This window comes from Hypomesus nipponensis, chromosome 20 (assembly GCF_054491055.1).
Source record: "Hypomesus nipponensis isolate SF chromosome 20, ASM5449105v1, whole genome shotgun sequence".
NCBI classification, from domain to species: Eukaryota; Metazoa; Chordata; class Actinopteri; order Osmeriformes; family Osmeridae; genus Hypomesus; species Hypomesus nipponensis.
The window spans coordinates 4300745-4314013 of NC_140380.1; the positions used below are offsets into that span (position 1 = coordinate 4300745).

At 48.6% G+C, this 13269-nt stretch overlaps 1 protein-coding gene across 1 annotated transcript; it reads right to left on the reverse strand.

Moving 5' to 3' along the window:
- Positions 1-897: 897 nt before the first annotated feature.
- csf1rb (colony stimulating factor 1 receptor, b) lies at positions 898-13171 on the reverse strand. The gene is made up of 20 exons (XM_084683493.1): positions 13060-13171; positions 10489-10770; positions 10186-10328; positions 9717-9888; positions 9290-9554; positions 8795-8910; positions 8358-8469; positions 8073-8242; positions 7043-7158; positions 6565-6691; positions 5971-6075; positions 5679-5789; positions 5131-5293; positions 4738-4805; positions 4122-4228; positions 3843-3965; positions 3372-3483; positions 3098-3197; positions 2327-2432; positions 898-1858 (listed from the first exon to the last, which is right to left on the reverse strand). The coding sequence occupies exons 1-20, from the start codon at positions 13109-13111 to the stop codon at positions 1649-1651; spliced, it is 2760 nt and encodes a 919-aa protein (XP_084539619.1). The 5' UTR covers positions 13112-13171; the 3' UTR covers positions 898-1648.
- Between the last annotated feature and the right edge of the window lie 98 nt (positions 13172-13269).

Sequence of the window (13269 nt, forward strand, 5' to 3'; positions counted from 1 at the left end):
ATACGTTCATAAGGAGAGAAATGTAAGTCTGAGAGGGTTCTGGACATGAGCCCAGTTCGTTAGACTGGATGTCATCTGCTGTCCCCTACAGGCCACAACACGCAAGTGCAACTTCCTTCTCCATGCAGCTAGACCAGCGGTCTTCAACTTTGGTCCTCAGGACCCACTGTCCGGTCTGTTCTAGTTGTTTCCCTGCTCCAACACACCTCAAATGAATGGTTGTTAGCAGGCTTTGGCAGAGTTGTAACATCCGATTTATTTGAATCTACCAACATTGTGTATGTGTGTCACCTACAATTCAATGTTGTCAAAAATAATCTAACCAAAAGTCACTATTGGTTCTCTGAAAAGTTGGTAAAACTCACTACATTACAAGTTATGTAAATTCAAAACAAATTGGGCCCTTCATCCACACCAAGCTCACCTCCGAGTGTGTGTGTGTGAGGGGGTACAACTTTCTATGACAACACAGAAGAACAACTACAGATATTTTTACTGCTGATCAACAACCAAAACTAAGACTGCTAAAGTAGCAAAAAAAAGTCACCAGATTTGTCACTAGTCACTGGTGGGATTTTGGAGGGCGAGGGGGGGGAGGGGGGTGGCGGGGGGACTGAACATCTGCTCCAGGTTACAAAACACTTCCTGAACAGAAAGGAGAAGAACTAGACTGATTTACGCAATAGGAATCTTTGCTTTCAAGACACAGTATTTCTGGAAGTTCCGATTCCTGATGTTCAAACTGAGAACTTGCTTGGAGGAGCTCATGAAGATGCTGACCCAGCAGTGGTGATTTAGACTTGGACATGTTTTCGTCACACCGGTATGCGTCTCCCTCATTCTCTCCCTGATTGTCACCCCCCTTGTCTTCCCCAGCAAGAAGTCAGTGGATGTCGATATTTGTGAAGACAGTTTATTTCAGAAACACATAATGACATCATAGAGACATTAGCACCCTTAACCTTCCTGCTTGCATACACTGTAAAATAAAAACATTGAGTATTTCATACATTTTTTGTTTAACCTGAATCTTACCAAATTAAGATCCATTGAGAACATGCTGGGAATTAGTCTATGCCAGTGGTGGAGCATTTAACTTCAGATCAAGAGTTAAAATCCTCCCTTTCATCACTTTGGATAAAAGCATCTCATTTGTACTGTTGTATTTCTCACTGTTTAGCTCAGTAGTACAGCATTGACTGATGATGAAAAGGTCACAGGTTCAAATCCACTCAGTAAGTGGCTTTGAATAAAAGGCCAGGCAAGAGACAACACTCCTTACTGAGAACATTCTCCTTATGAATTCTGCCCGGTAACACACAGCTGATACTATCACTTTACCATTTAAGACATATCTCAAAGGTTAGAAAACGACAAAGCCACGATTATTTCCTTGTAAAACAGAAAACAAAACTCACATTAGTACCTGTCTGTTTACATTGTTGCCTAGTTTAGTACCTGCAATGTTAACTTATACAGCTCAGCTTTGATGATGATGATTAATGCCACAGTTTGAATTTAATCCGACCCTAACCTCAACCTCAACCCCAACCACTTACCCTAACCATAGACCCAATCCTAACCCTGACCCTGAACCCCATGACCCCAAGCTGCCGGCAGAGTTCAATTGACCTCCCGACCTTTGACCTCAGCAAATGTGATAGTTGTTGCCCTTCATCAGAGGCTCCTCCTCTTCCTCCTGGTTCACGGTGGGAACCCCACAGTCTTCCTCACAGCTCTTAATGACCTGCTCCTCCATCTTCCCCCCCTCCATTCCTTCCCCATCCTCTCCATCCTCCTCCTTCTCCTCCCCTCCTCTCCACTGGGCTGGTCTGCCAGCCTGTATGTTCCTGTAGGCCTGTTGAGAAGACACTGACATTAGACCAGACATCTGGAGACAGTTTTGGCCATCCAACCCAGTACCCAGCACTCAGTTCACCAGGCTAGCTTCACCCATTACGCTATGCTAGCTACACGTAGCACCCCAGGCTAGCTCCACCCAGCCCCCCAGGCTAGCTCCACCTAGCACCCCAGACTAGCTCCACCCAGTCCCCCAGGCTAGCTCCACCCATCCCCAAAGGCTAGCTCCACCCATTCCTTCAGGTTAGCACCCAGGCTAGCTCCACCCAGTCCCCCAGGCTAGCTCCACCTAGCACCCCAGGCTAGCTCCACCCAGCCCCCCAGGCTAGCTCCACCTAGCACCCCAGATTATCTCCACCCAGCCCCAAAGGCCAGCTCCACCCATTCCTTCAGGTTAGCACCCAGGCTAGCTCCAGCCTACGGTTGTCCCCAGCTTCAGCAGACAGCAGTAGACCTTAACCCAGACCTGCTGAGTATGCTCTGGCAGCAGGTTCTGGATGAGCTCTGCGATGGTTCTGAAGGTGGGCCTATCCGTGGGCTCTAGCCTCCAGCACTGCATCATGATTCGGAACCTGAGAAACACAGAGGAGGTTGCTAGTTTGAATACCAGAGGGGAAAACCAGTTCTGGTTGTGCATGAGCTGCTGTTTGAGTTGTTATTGAGAATCAGATGCAAGAATGAGTGTCTCTGTTGTACTGGACTTGCCTGGTCAAGGCTGGACTACTACACTGGATTAAACTGCACTGAGCTATCTATATTAGACTGTACAACACTGTACTAAGCTGGACTAGACTACAGTGACCCATATGTTGGACTGGACTAGACCATGCTAAACTTGACTAGACTGTAGTGGAACTTCTATGTTAAACTGGGTGAGGATGAACTAGACCAATGGTTCTCAACTGGTTTAACCTCAGGACCCACTTTTGTCCTTGGTCATCAAGTCACAATAGAGGGGGAGGTGCAGGTATAACTTTCAAAATAAAAGTGCACATCGGAAGTTTGGTAACTTAAACAAATATTTGATGGAACCTAAACACATGTTTGCGACCCACTCCACACCGATTGCAAGCTGGTGTGGAAACACCAGAAACATTGGACCAGACTAGACTGAATTAGACCAGACTGCAGTTAACCGTCTGTCCGACTGGATTGCACTGGACTGAGCTAGATTGCCCTCTCATCCTGCAGTGACAGGTGTGTGTCTCTGTGTGAGGGTTAGACTGCCGTGACTCACATCTCTGGAGAAGAGAAGTCGGGGCGGGACATATGGTGGCCATCTTTGATCATCTTGTAGAAGCGAGAGTCCACTACCACGTTGGGGTACGGGCTCTTACCTGGACAACACAGAAACAAACAAACACCCGTCAACAAACAAACACCCGCCAACAAACAAACACCCGTCAATAAACAAACACTCGTCAATTCCAAAACAAACACCAGTCAGTTAACAAATAAAGTGATCAAATGGAATACATGATTGAATTCAAGTGAAGAGTCGAGAGTTTTACCCAGAGAGAAGATCTCCCAGAGGAGGATCCCATAGGACCAGACGTCACTCTGGACCGTGTACACACAGTCAAAGATACTCTCTGGGGACATCCACTTCACCGGCAGACGAGCCTGTGCTCACACACACACACACACACATACGCACACACACATATCACACACAAGCATACACACAACACATGCACACACACACCCATACACACACAAACATGCACACACACACACACACACACACACATATCACACACAAGCATACACACAACACATGCACACACACACCCATACACACACAAACATGCACACACACAAATACACACGCTCAACACACACCCATACACACAATGCACACGCACGCACACACACCGAAGGCACATCATTGCAATTCGAAGGCAATAAAGGGTTTGACTTTCGGAGGTGGAGTGTTATCTGTACGCTGGCCGTTCTAAGGTCTTCTGTCAGACTGAACTCACGTTTCCTTTGACCACGTAGTTGGCGTCGTTCATGACGTCCCTGGCCAGGCCGAAGTCACAGATCTTGGCCACGCGACGATCCGTCAGCAGGACGTTTCTGGCTGCTACGTCTCTGTGGATACACTGATACACACACGCTGGGCTGAGACGTGTGTGTGCGTGTGTGTGTTGGAGGGGGGGGGGGGGGAGGGGTGTGGTGTGTGCGTGTGCATTGCATGGGAGTGTGCGTGCATCTGTGTGGTGTGTGTACGTGCGTGTGTTTGTCAAACTAAAAGTTACGTTTCGGGAAGCAAGGAAGTCCATTCCCTCTGCAACCTGATAGGAGAACAGGATGAGGTCATGCATCTCCAGAGTCCAGTCTGGCTGCTCATCCTCACCCTGGGACTCTGCGGGGAGAGGGGGGGAGGGACACAGGGGAGCAGGGAGGGTTGGAGGGGGGAAGGTTGGAGGGGGGAGATGGGAAGGAAAAAAGTACAGAAAGACTGAGCAAAAAGGCAGGTGGATTATATCTTTCCCACCCCTGTTGGTGGTTTGTGATTAGATGCTAAGTCTCGTCTGCACTTATATGTGGCAGTCTCATCTGTGATTGGATGTGGCAGTCTCGTCAGTGATTGGATGTGGGAGTCTCATCTGAAATTGGATGTGGCAGTCTTGTCATTGATTGGATGTGGCAGTCGTGTCTGTAATTGGATGTGGCAGTCTTGTCTCTTATTGAATGTGGCAGTCTTGTCATTGATTGGATGCACACTGTATATTGTGGATAGGACCAGTACAGAACATTCGACTGCAGATCAAGAGGATGCAGGTTCAAGCTTTCCCTTCTACATCACTTTGGATAGAAGCATCTGCTAAATGAACACATCACAACATTATTATGAAGCAGTAAAGGGATTACCTAGGGGGCTTCTCATTGGCTGCATGTCCTGGTAGTGGTCTGAGTCTGATGAGGAAATCCCACTGTCACTATGGAAAACACAGACACACACCTACATTACTGGCAGGGTGGGGGGAACACACACGCAGTCTCAGATCAGCTTCCCCTTTCTCAGATCCTGCAACAGGGAACAATAACCTTCCTTCACGCTGTGGTTAAAGTGCATGCACATACTGTAACCATTGCTTCATATGAACTGATGCAGGAACTGAAGAGAACTAACTCATGGAAGTGTGTGAACCTCATCCCCACGCCAGCCTGGTTCTCCCTCCAGCTCCCTGACCTTCTAACCCAGCGACCTCTGACTTCTGACCCTAAACTGGCCGGTTGCGTCGGTGCAGAGCGACCTCTCACCTTCTGATGCGAGCAGTGGAAATGGATGTGTTCCTGTACAGGCTCTTGTCTTCCGGAGCCTTCGGACAACTCAAGATGGCTTCCAGGAAGTCCTGGGCCCTCCCTCGCAGGAAGTTCAGCAGGTCGCCATGGCTACAGTACTCTGTGATCATCAGCATGGGACCTGGAGTCCACAGTGGAGTACAGTTGTAGTCCAAACTTAACATCAGAACAAACTGTTGTACTCTGCATCAGTGGCATTAGGTATATACACAGCTGTCCAGAATATAGAGACTTATTACATGGACAAACCTCATACACACTTCTTACCAACCCATACCATAAAATACATGCTGTTGAAGTGCATTACTACACAGCGTTGTCAAGTCACTATGCCGCAGACAACTGACGTTCATAAAATTCATCAGGACTACAGAACTCTGTCATTGTCAGCATGGGACCTGTAGTCCGCAGTGCAGTATAGCTGTAGTCCAAACTTCACATACATACAAGCTCGTTCAGTTCATCGAATCCACAGGCTCAGACCAGGTGTCCTGAGCCAGACTCACCTCCCTGGGTACAGGCCCCCAGCAGGTTCACGATGTTGTCATGGTTACCCAGGTGACTGAGAATCTTCAGCTCTGACATCAGCGCCTCTCTCTCCTCCGAGTGGGCGCTTGCTGTTTGTGAGGGGGAGGGGTAGGCAGAGGACGACGGCACTTCTGTTATGACATCCCCTTAACACACTTCAGTTTTGGGTCATTTGGGGGTTAGGGATTAGGGCAAGGTTGTGGTTAGCCTGGTGTTGAGGGTAGCAGGTCAGGGTTGGCTTTAGGTGGGGTTGAAGTTGAGGTTGCTTACGTTTGAGCATCTTGACAGCCACTCTGGTGACATTGTCATGGTTACCCAGGCCGTAGGCGGTGGCCTCCACGACCTTGCCAAATGCACCAGCACCCAACACCGGACCTAGTCGGGAGGGGGGAAGGGGGGTAAACACAGGTAAACAGTAAACCTTCGGCAGCAGGGGGGCGCTCTGTTGATTTCAATGTTTCACAAGAGACACTGATATGCTCTTTCAGATTGGCCCTGCTTCATCACAACACAAAGCACAGAATGCAGAGGGACATACATACACAGGCCGTTTCAATGAAAGTATGTTACAGTCAGTACTCCAACCCATGGTTACTGACATGTATGTTAACCTGTGGTCAAACATGTTAAACCATTAACCGATGATCATACGTGTATTCCTGTGGTCAAACAAATCTTAACCTGTGAGCATGCCCATACATGTTAACCCGTAATCTTGACCTGTGATGTTATGAATGTTATGTTAGTAAATATGTTACGTCATACATGTTGGTATGTGGGATGTATTTTATTAAACATGTTATGTATGATGTGTTCGTTAACATGTTATGTCATGTATGTTAGTATACATGTCATGCGTGGTACCCAATCTGAGCCGACTGCGGGGGAACTCCCACTGCTGGTTGTAGGGCAGCTGGCTAGGGTCTATGAAGGTGTACTGGTTCCCATCGCTGCTTTCTACAATCTTCCAGCGGATCTCATACTTGGGCTTCTGGAAGACACACACAGTACATACAGACGTGTTAGTGTACCTGTGTATCCTGGAGAATTTCTACCTTTGTACTTACATTTTAGTTTTTGTGTGTGTATGCACCTTTGTATCCAGGTGTATCCAGATGTGTGTGTGTGTGTGTGTGTACCTGTGTAACCAGGGGGGTATTCCAGAAAGCAGGTTATGTAACATAACCGGGTAAGTTAACCCCACCTGCTGATTCACAATGTTGAGGCAACTTACAGGCAATGTTGCTACAACGCTGGGTGTGAGCTGCGGAGTTAACTTACCCGTTTATGTCACATAACCTGCTTTCCGGAATACCCCAAAGGTGTATCCAGGCGTGCGTACCTGTTTGTACTTGTACAGCAGGATAACCAGCAGAAGAAGGAGGACACCAGCCGCACAGCTCGCTCCTATCACTATGGGTGTACCCAGCTGGGACGGCACTCCAGAGGCAGCCATGTCTGAGCAACAATGACAACAACATCAACAACAACATCAACAACAACAAGGACACCAACAACGAAAATGACGGCGACAACAACACAACACCGGGGACAACAACAACAATAACAACAATGGCAAAGACAAAAACATCAGCGCAAAGCATTGCAACTCAGAAGGTTCAGAACAAACAATGACAACCACAACCCCAGAGCTAGTATTGAGGGCCAGCGGTGCCTAACGTTCATGACGAGTGAGAGCTGCAGTTGCTGGCTCAGTTCTGCTATTCGTGGACCGAAGAGAGTGTGTGAGGATGTGAGACATGGCCGTGGGTGTTCCACTCTTAACATGATCTGGGTTCTCTAATAACCACGCAAGGGGTCGTTTTTTTCTTTTAGCGTGCGTTTTGACAAATCAGTGAGGTACACAATTTACAGTTTTTTTCAATTGCTTAACATGACTTGGAACTGAAGTCACATTTTCCACTCTTAACACAGTCTGCATTAGCAACATGCACGTTGGCAAAACAGTAGTAATCTAACCACCAAAATACTTTATACATTATTCAAAAGGAGCTTGTTTGACCATGACACTGGCAACAGTTCTCTCTCTTACATTGAAACAACATACTGAAATTAAAAACTTTAACAACAGAGATCATTGCAAAAATTATGAACTTTTATCTTTGCAGTTTGCAGCAGTAACTTATCACATTACACGTTTTAATCAGTATCTCATGATAGTAAAAAAAAATAGGGAAATGTGTGAAAACGGGTCTTCAGTTTTGAACAATGTATCTAAGCAGTCGAAAAAAAACTGTTATTGATTGAGTTAGCCCTGGCGCAGGATACATGAAAGACACCTACAGGATTGACAGTAAATGACTGCAGACTCTAATCTGGACTCCAACCCAGGTTTCTCTAGCATCACTCACGTGTGACCAAGATGTCTCTGGCAGTTCCCTCACTGTTGGAAGCCACGCACTCCACTGTGACATCATCAGTAGTGGATGGCAAGGGCAGCTGGCTGTGGACCACCTCCCCGTCATCTGAGAAAATCATCTCAGGAGTGGGACTCACACGGAGGGTGTCATTGTCACCACACCTGGCAACACAGTGACAAAAGGAGGGTTTTCATGACACGCCTGGCAACCCATTAACAGGAAAATGTTGTAAGAGATGAGAAGCTTGGGGGGGAGGGAAGGGAAGGTTCAACCTACGAGTATTGGTTCCCGGGACACAGGTACCAGAGGATTGTGGGTAGTCTGTATCCAGTGGAGGAGCAGGTCAAAAAGGAGGAGTTCTGTTTCAAGATCACTGCACTGGGCTTATCTGAGGGATGGAGAGGAGAGGGGGATGCGAGGGGAGGGGAAGAGGGGGAAAGGGAGAGACAGAGGGGATGGGGGGTCGGAGAGGGATGGAAGGGGAGGGGGCGGATCAGAGAGAGAGACAGAGAGAGAGAGAGGGAGGGTGAGATGTGGAAAAGGGGGGGGGGGTCGGGAAGAGGTCAAGGGGGAGGGAAGAGAGAGCGCGGACAAGAGATTAACGAGGCAAGAAGGGATTAAATAACCGAGTAATTGGTCGTGCTGGGCTTGGCGGGGAAGCTCCAGAGCGCCGTGTCGTGTCGGCGGTGTGTCGTGTCGGCGGTGTCTCGTACAGGCGACGCGCAGGTGGAAGTGCACCGAGCTGGAGAGGAGACGGCTGCTGCTGTGGAGGACATACGCTCCTCTGTCCTCTGGCCTCACTCTGATCACCCGCAGCCTGGCACGGTACCTACAGCAGGGGGAGAGAAGGGGGGAGAGAGAGGGGACGAGTGAGGTAAGTGGTTAGAGAGAGAGAGACACAGAGAGAGAGAGAGAGAGAGAGAGAGAGAGAGAGAGAGAGAGAGAGGGGGGAGAGAGAGGGGACGAGTGAGGTAAGTGGTTAGAGAGAGAGAGGCAGAGAGAGAAGAGAGAGAGAGAGAGAGAGAGAGAGAGAGAGAGAGAGAGAGAGAGAGAAGGGGGGGTGAAAGAGGAGTTGGACGACAGAGAGAGTGAGGTGGTTTGGGAAAGAGAGACGGGGAGAGAGAGGGAGCAAGACTGGGTAAGTTGTCATCGAAATCGCCCCGTCACCCTGTAAAGTTTGTGTCTGGGTGGGGGGACCCCGTGAGCACCTGTGGTTGTGGCTGGAGAAGGAGGGCTGCAGGCTGGAGGAGTTGAGGGGCCTGGGGCTCTCCCACCTCTGGGTCAGGAGTGGGGGGTAGGCCTCCAGCTCCACCTGGAGGTCCAAGTCCTCCCCTTCGCCCACCTCCACCTCTCCTCCAAACGTCCTCTTGTGTCCTGCGTCCTTGTGTCCTCCCGCCTCATCTCCTGTGTCCTCATCTTGCGATACGTTGGTCTGAGTGGAGGCTGGAAGAAGAGGCCTGATGTAGGGCTCATCTGAGGAGGTGAGAGAGGAACACGTGAGGGAGCTTTCCTGTGCATGTATGAATGTATGCATGTGTGCGTGTATGTATGTACGTGTGTACGTATCTATATGTCTGTCTGTCGGTCTAATCTATCTATATAAACCAGTCGTCCAGTCCTGAACCTGGTGCATACCTACGACGGTGAGGTGTGTGGAAGTGGTGCTGTGGCCGCCCTTGTTGGTGGCCACGCAGGTGAAGGTCCCTGTGTCATTGTGGGTGACAGCCGGGACCGAGACGGTGCTGTGGTAAATCACCAGGCCTGAGCCCTTGGATGAATTCACCAACCTGGACGAGCTCACCAGAACCTTGGAGACACAGCCAACAGGTCAATACAGCTGGGATAAAGGCCCCGGACCCCCCCCCCCCCCACCCCCACACACACACACACACACACATGCTACTATACCCAGTACTACCACTGCTAACACCATCAATGGGTTAAACACCCCTGATAATAATCATCTAATGGATTCATTCAGCTGCCGTTTTTATTCAAAGCGACTCACAGTAAAGGGACAATCTGAACCTGCAACCTCTTGATCTGTAGTCAAGTGCTCTAACCACTAAGCTATGTCATCACCAGGTGACCCCTGACCTCTGACCTTGAGGGAGGAGTGCTTCCAGGTCAGGGTATAGAAGTGGGAGGAGTCGCTGGCCGTGCAGGTGATGTTGAGAAGCTCTCCCACGATGCGTACAAACTCCTCCTGCGTCTCCAAGGAAGGCGGAGGCGGAGGCGGATAACGGCCTGAAACAAAGTCACATGGTTCTGAGAGGAGGCCGGCACATGAGGTGTGCATGAGTTATACTGCTGGGTGTTCAGGTGACGGAGTCCAGAACAGCTGCAGTTCCTGCACTCTAATAAAGTCCTATCCATCTACACAGTCTGGACTGTGTTCACATCTCACTTGGAACGACCTGGACCAGGAAGTTGGACGACCGCTGTTCCACTCCACCAATCCTCGCGCTGCAGAAGTACTGGCCGCCATGATTGGCCTGGACCTTGTGTATCACCACACCCTCCCGGGCGTCGGCTGTGTAGTTGATGCCGGCAGGTAGGGCTCCGCCCCCGAGCGACCTCAGCGTGAGGTTGGCGGCTCTGGGGTCCGTGAGTCGGCAGCCAAGGGCGAGGTCCGCCCCCTCTCTCACTGGCTTCAGCTTCCGAGGCATAGCGAAGATAGTGGTGGGGTCTGTAGAGAAACAACACACTTACATAAATACTCCACGTATGTAGACAGTCTACATGTTAGTGAACACGCTTCACATGTGAACAAGCCAGAGGACTTTTTGTGGATGATTTTACTGCATCCAAGAGTACGAGCTTTTGTTGTTGCTGCGTTGTGTCAAAAGCCAACTTTTTAATTGCAGTAACATCATAATAACAGCAAGATAATATTACAGCAACAGGACGTTACAATATCACCACATTACTGCTACGTCACATTACAATACCATTCACCTCACATCCCATCATAATATTGGATTTTTTGACGATGACGTTATTTGAAGTGAACTGAAATTTCCTGATCAACTGAACTGCCTAGCTACAACTTACAGTAATTGAACAAGAGGTTGGTAGACCTCTTAACGGGTTAGTTTGGTTCAGGCTGTGGGCGATGGGGCACATGTCTTTTCCAAGGCAACAAGACAGACTCAAAACAGACAGACCACTCTAAAATATGTTATGTTTTTCAAACTACAGCTTTAGCAACATTTATATTTTCTGACAAAGTTAACTGACTGAAAACCTTGTTGAATCATGGAATAGTAGGTCTCCATACTTTTGCATCAAGCAATACAAAACAATCACCTTATAAAATATCCTATCATAAAATATCATATACCGAGTCTCTGAACGGTGTTCCTGAACGGTGTACCTGGTTCCACAAAAAAATAATGAATCGCTTGTTTTATGTACTCTTCAAACTGTGTATGCCTGCTAAATTCTTTGTACATTATAACAGAAATATGATATTTTAAATCATATATATGAATATTTTTTGTATTGGTCTGTCTGAGGAGAGAGGTTCACAATGTCATTTCGCAGATGTGTGTGCGCTTTACATATTTCTGTAGTCTGAAGAAAGGAGAAACGAGAAGAATGCAGGGGTTGTCATTGTGTGTGTGTGTGTGTGTGTGTGCATGCTTGCTTTGTGGTGAGTGTGTGTGGTTGTGTGTGCCTGCTTTGTGGTGTGCCTGTGTGTGTGGGTGGGTGTGGGTGTGGGGTAATGGTTTAAACGGAACTTTGTCCAGTGCTGGCTCCAGGAAACACATTGCGCTGGTGATAGAAAGCATCTCCAGATTCCATTCCCACTTTCACTTCTCCTTCCTCTGGTGTGTGTGTGTGTGTGTGTTTGTGTGCAGGGGTCGTGGTTGCGGTGTTGTGGCATGTCAGACATACACACGCACACACACACGCAACCCTAACACACATACAAACAAACACAGACACACTCACACACACACACACACACACACACACAGACACACTCATAACACACACACAACCACCACCTTTACACACACCCACTCACACACCACCACATCCCTCATATACACACACACCCACACACACATATGCGTCTCTCCCAGGTTGAAACCCACAAAGATTCACACCTGTTCTCACGGTAACGGTCTGTTCAAATGACAAGCGCCCTCTGGAGACTAACAGAAAACGTCATTTGATCAATTGAATTGACGCTTTAATCCATTGTGAGATAAATAATAAATAAATGATGCATTCACAGGAGAAAATTGAGGATCAGAAGTGCAAAGTTCTAACAGCATTTCAAAAGTCAGCGTCAAAGAATGGTCCGTATTTTTCAGACACAGTCAAAATCCCTGTTTCAGATAGCAGGCACAGTGCAGTAATAATAACATCTTAACTATAGTGCAACAATTACAACCATTTCAGGTTTACCACATAGAAAGACTAATAAACGTTTGAAGTACCAAACACACAAGGCGCGTGTGTGTGTGTTTGTCTGTGTGTACAGCAGTGGGCTCCATCTCTCGATGCAGGTAAAGCCTTTGAACTGTAACTCAGTAGGAGAACAATGTGTGTGTGCGTGTGTGTGTGTGTGTGAGCATTGCCCACCTGATACGTCTGACAGGATGAAGAGTCTGTGAACAGTTAGCTCAGTGTGTTTTCAGGACACTTCTCACATGCTGTGCGTGTGAGACGGATCAGGTGGGTAATGCTAACACACGCACGCACGCACGCACACACACACACACACACACACACACACACACACAGGATCACAAGTATCCTGAAAACACACTGAGCATCCTGATGTATGGAAAACACACTGAACCAACTGTTCACAGAGCCTTCATCCTGACAGACCAGTCAGTCCCCACACCTGTGTCCTAGCTTTAGCTGACCAGGGACACGCAGAGTTAGTGCAGACACCCACACACCAGCCCCAGCCTGGGGCCAGGGCCAGGGCCTGGGCAGGGAGCAGGATGGGACTTACCTGGGGCTGAGCAGGGTAGTACCCCCAAGAGTAGAGCCAGCAAGGTCAGCATCTCTCCTCCGGTCTCCACCTCTCTGTGTTGTCTCTGTGGGTCTGTCTCAGTCGGCCTGCGTCTGGGTCTCTCGGCTGGCTGTCTGTGCTCCTCCTCTCTGTTCTACAGGAACTGCCCAATCAGCACCTCTCCTCCGTTCCCTTGTACGAGGCTGTCAG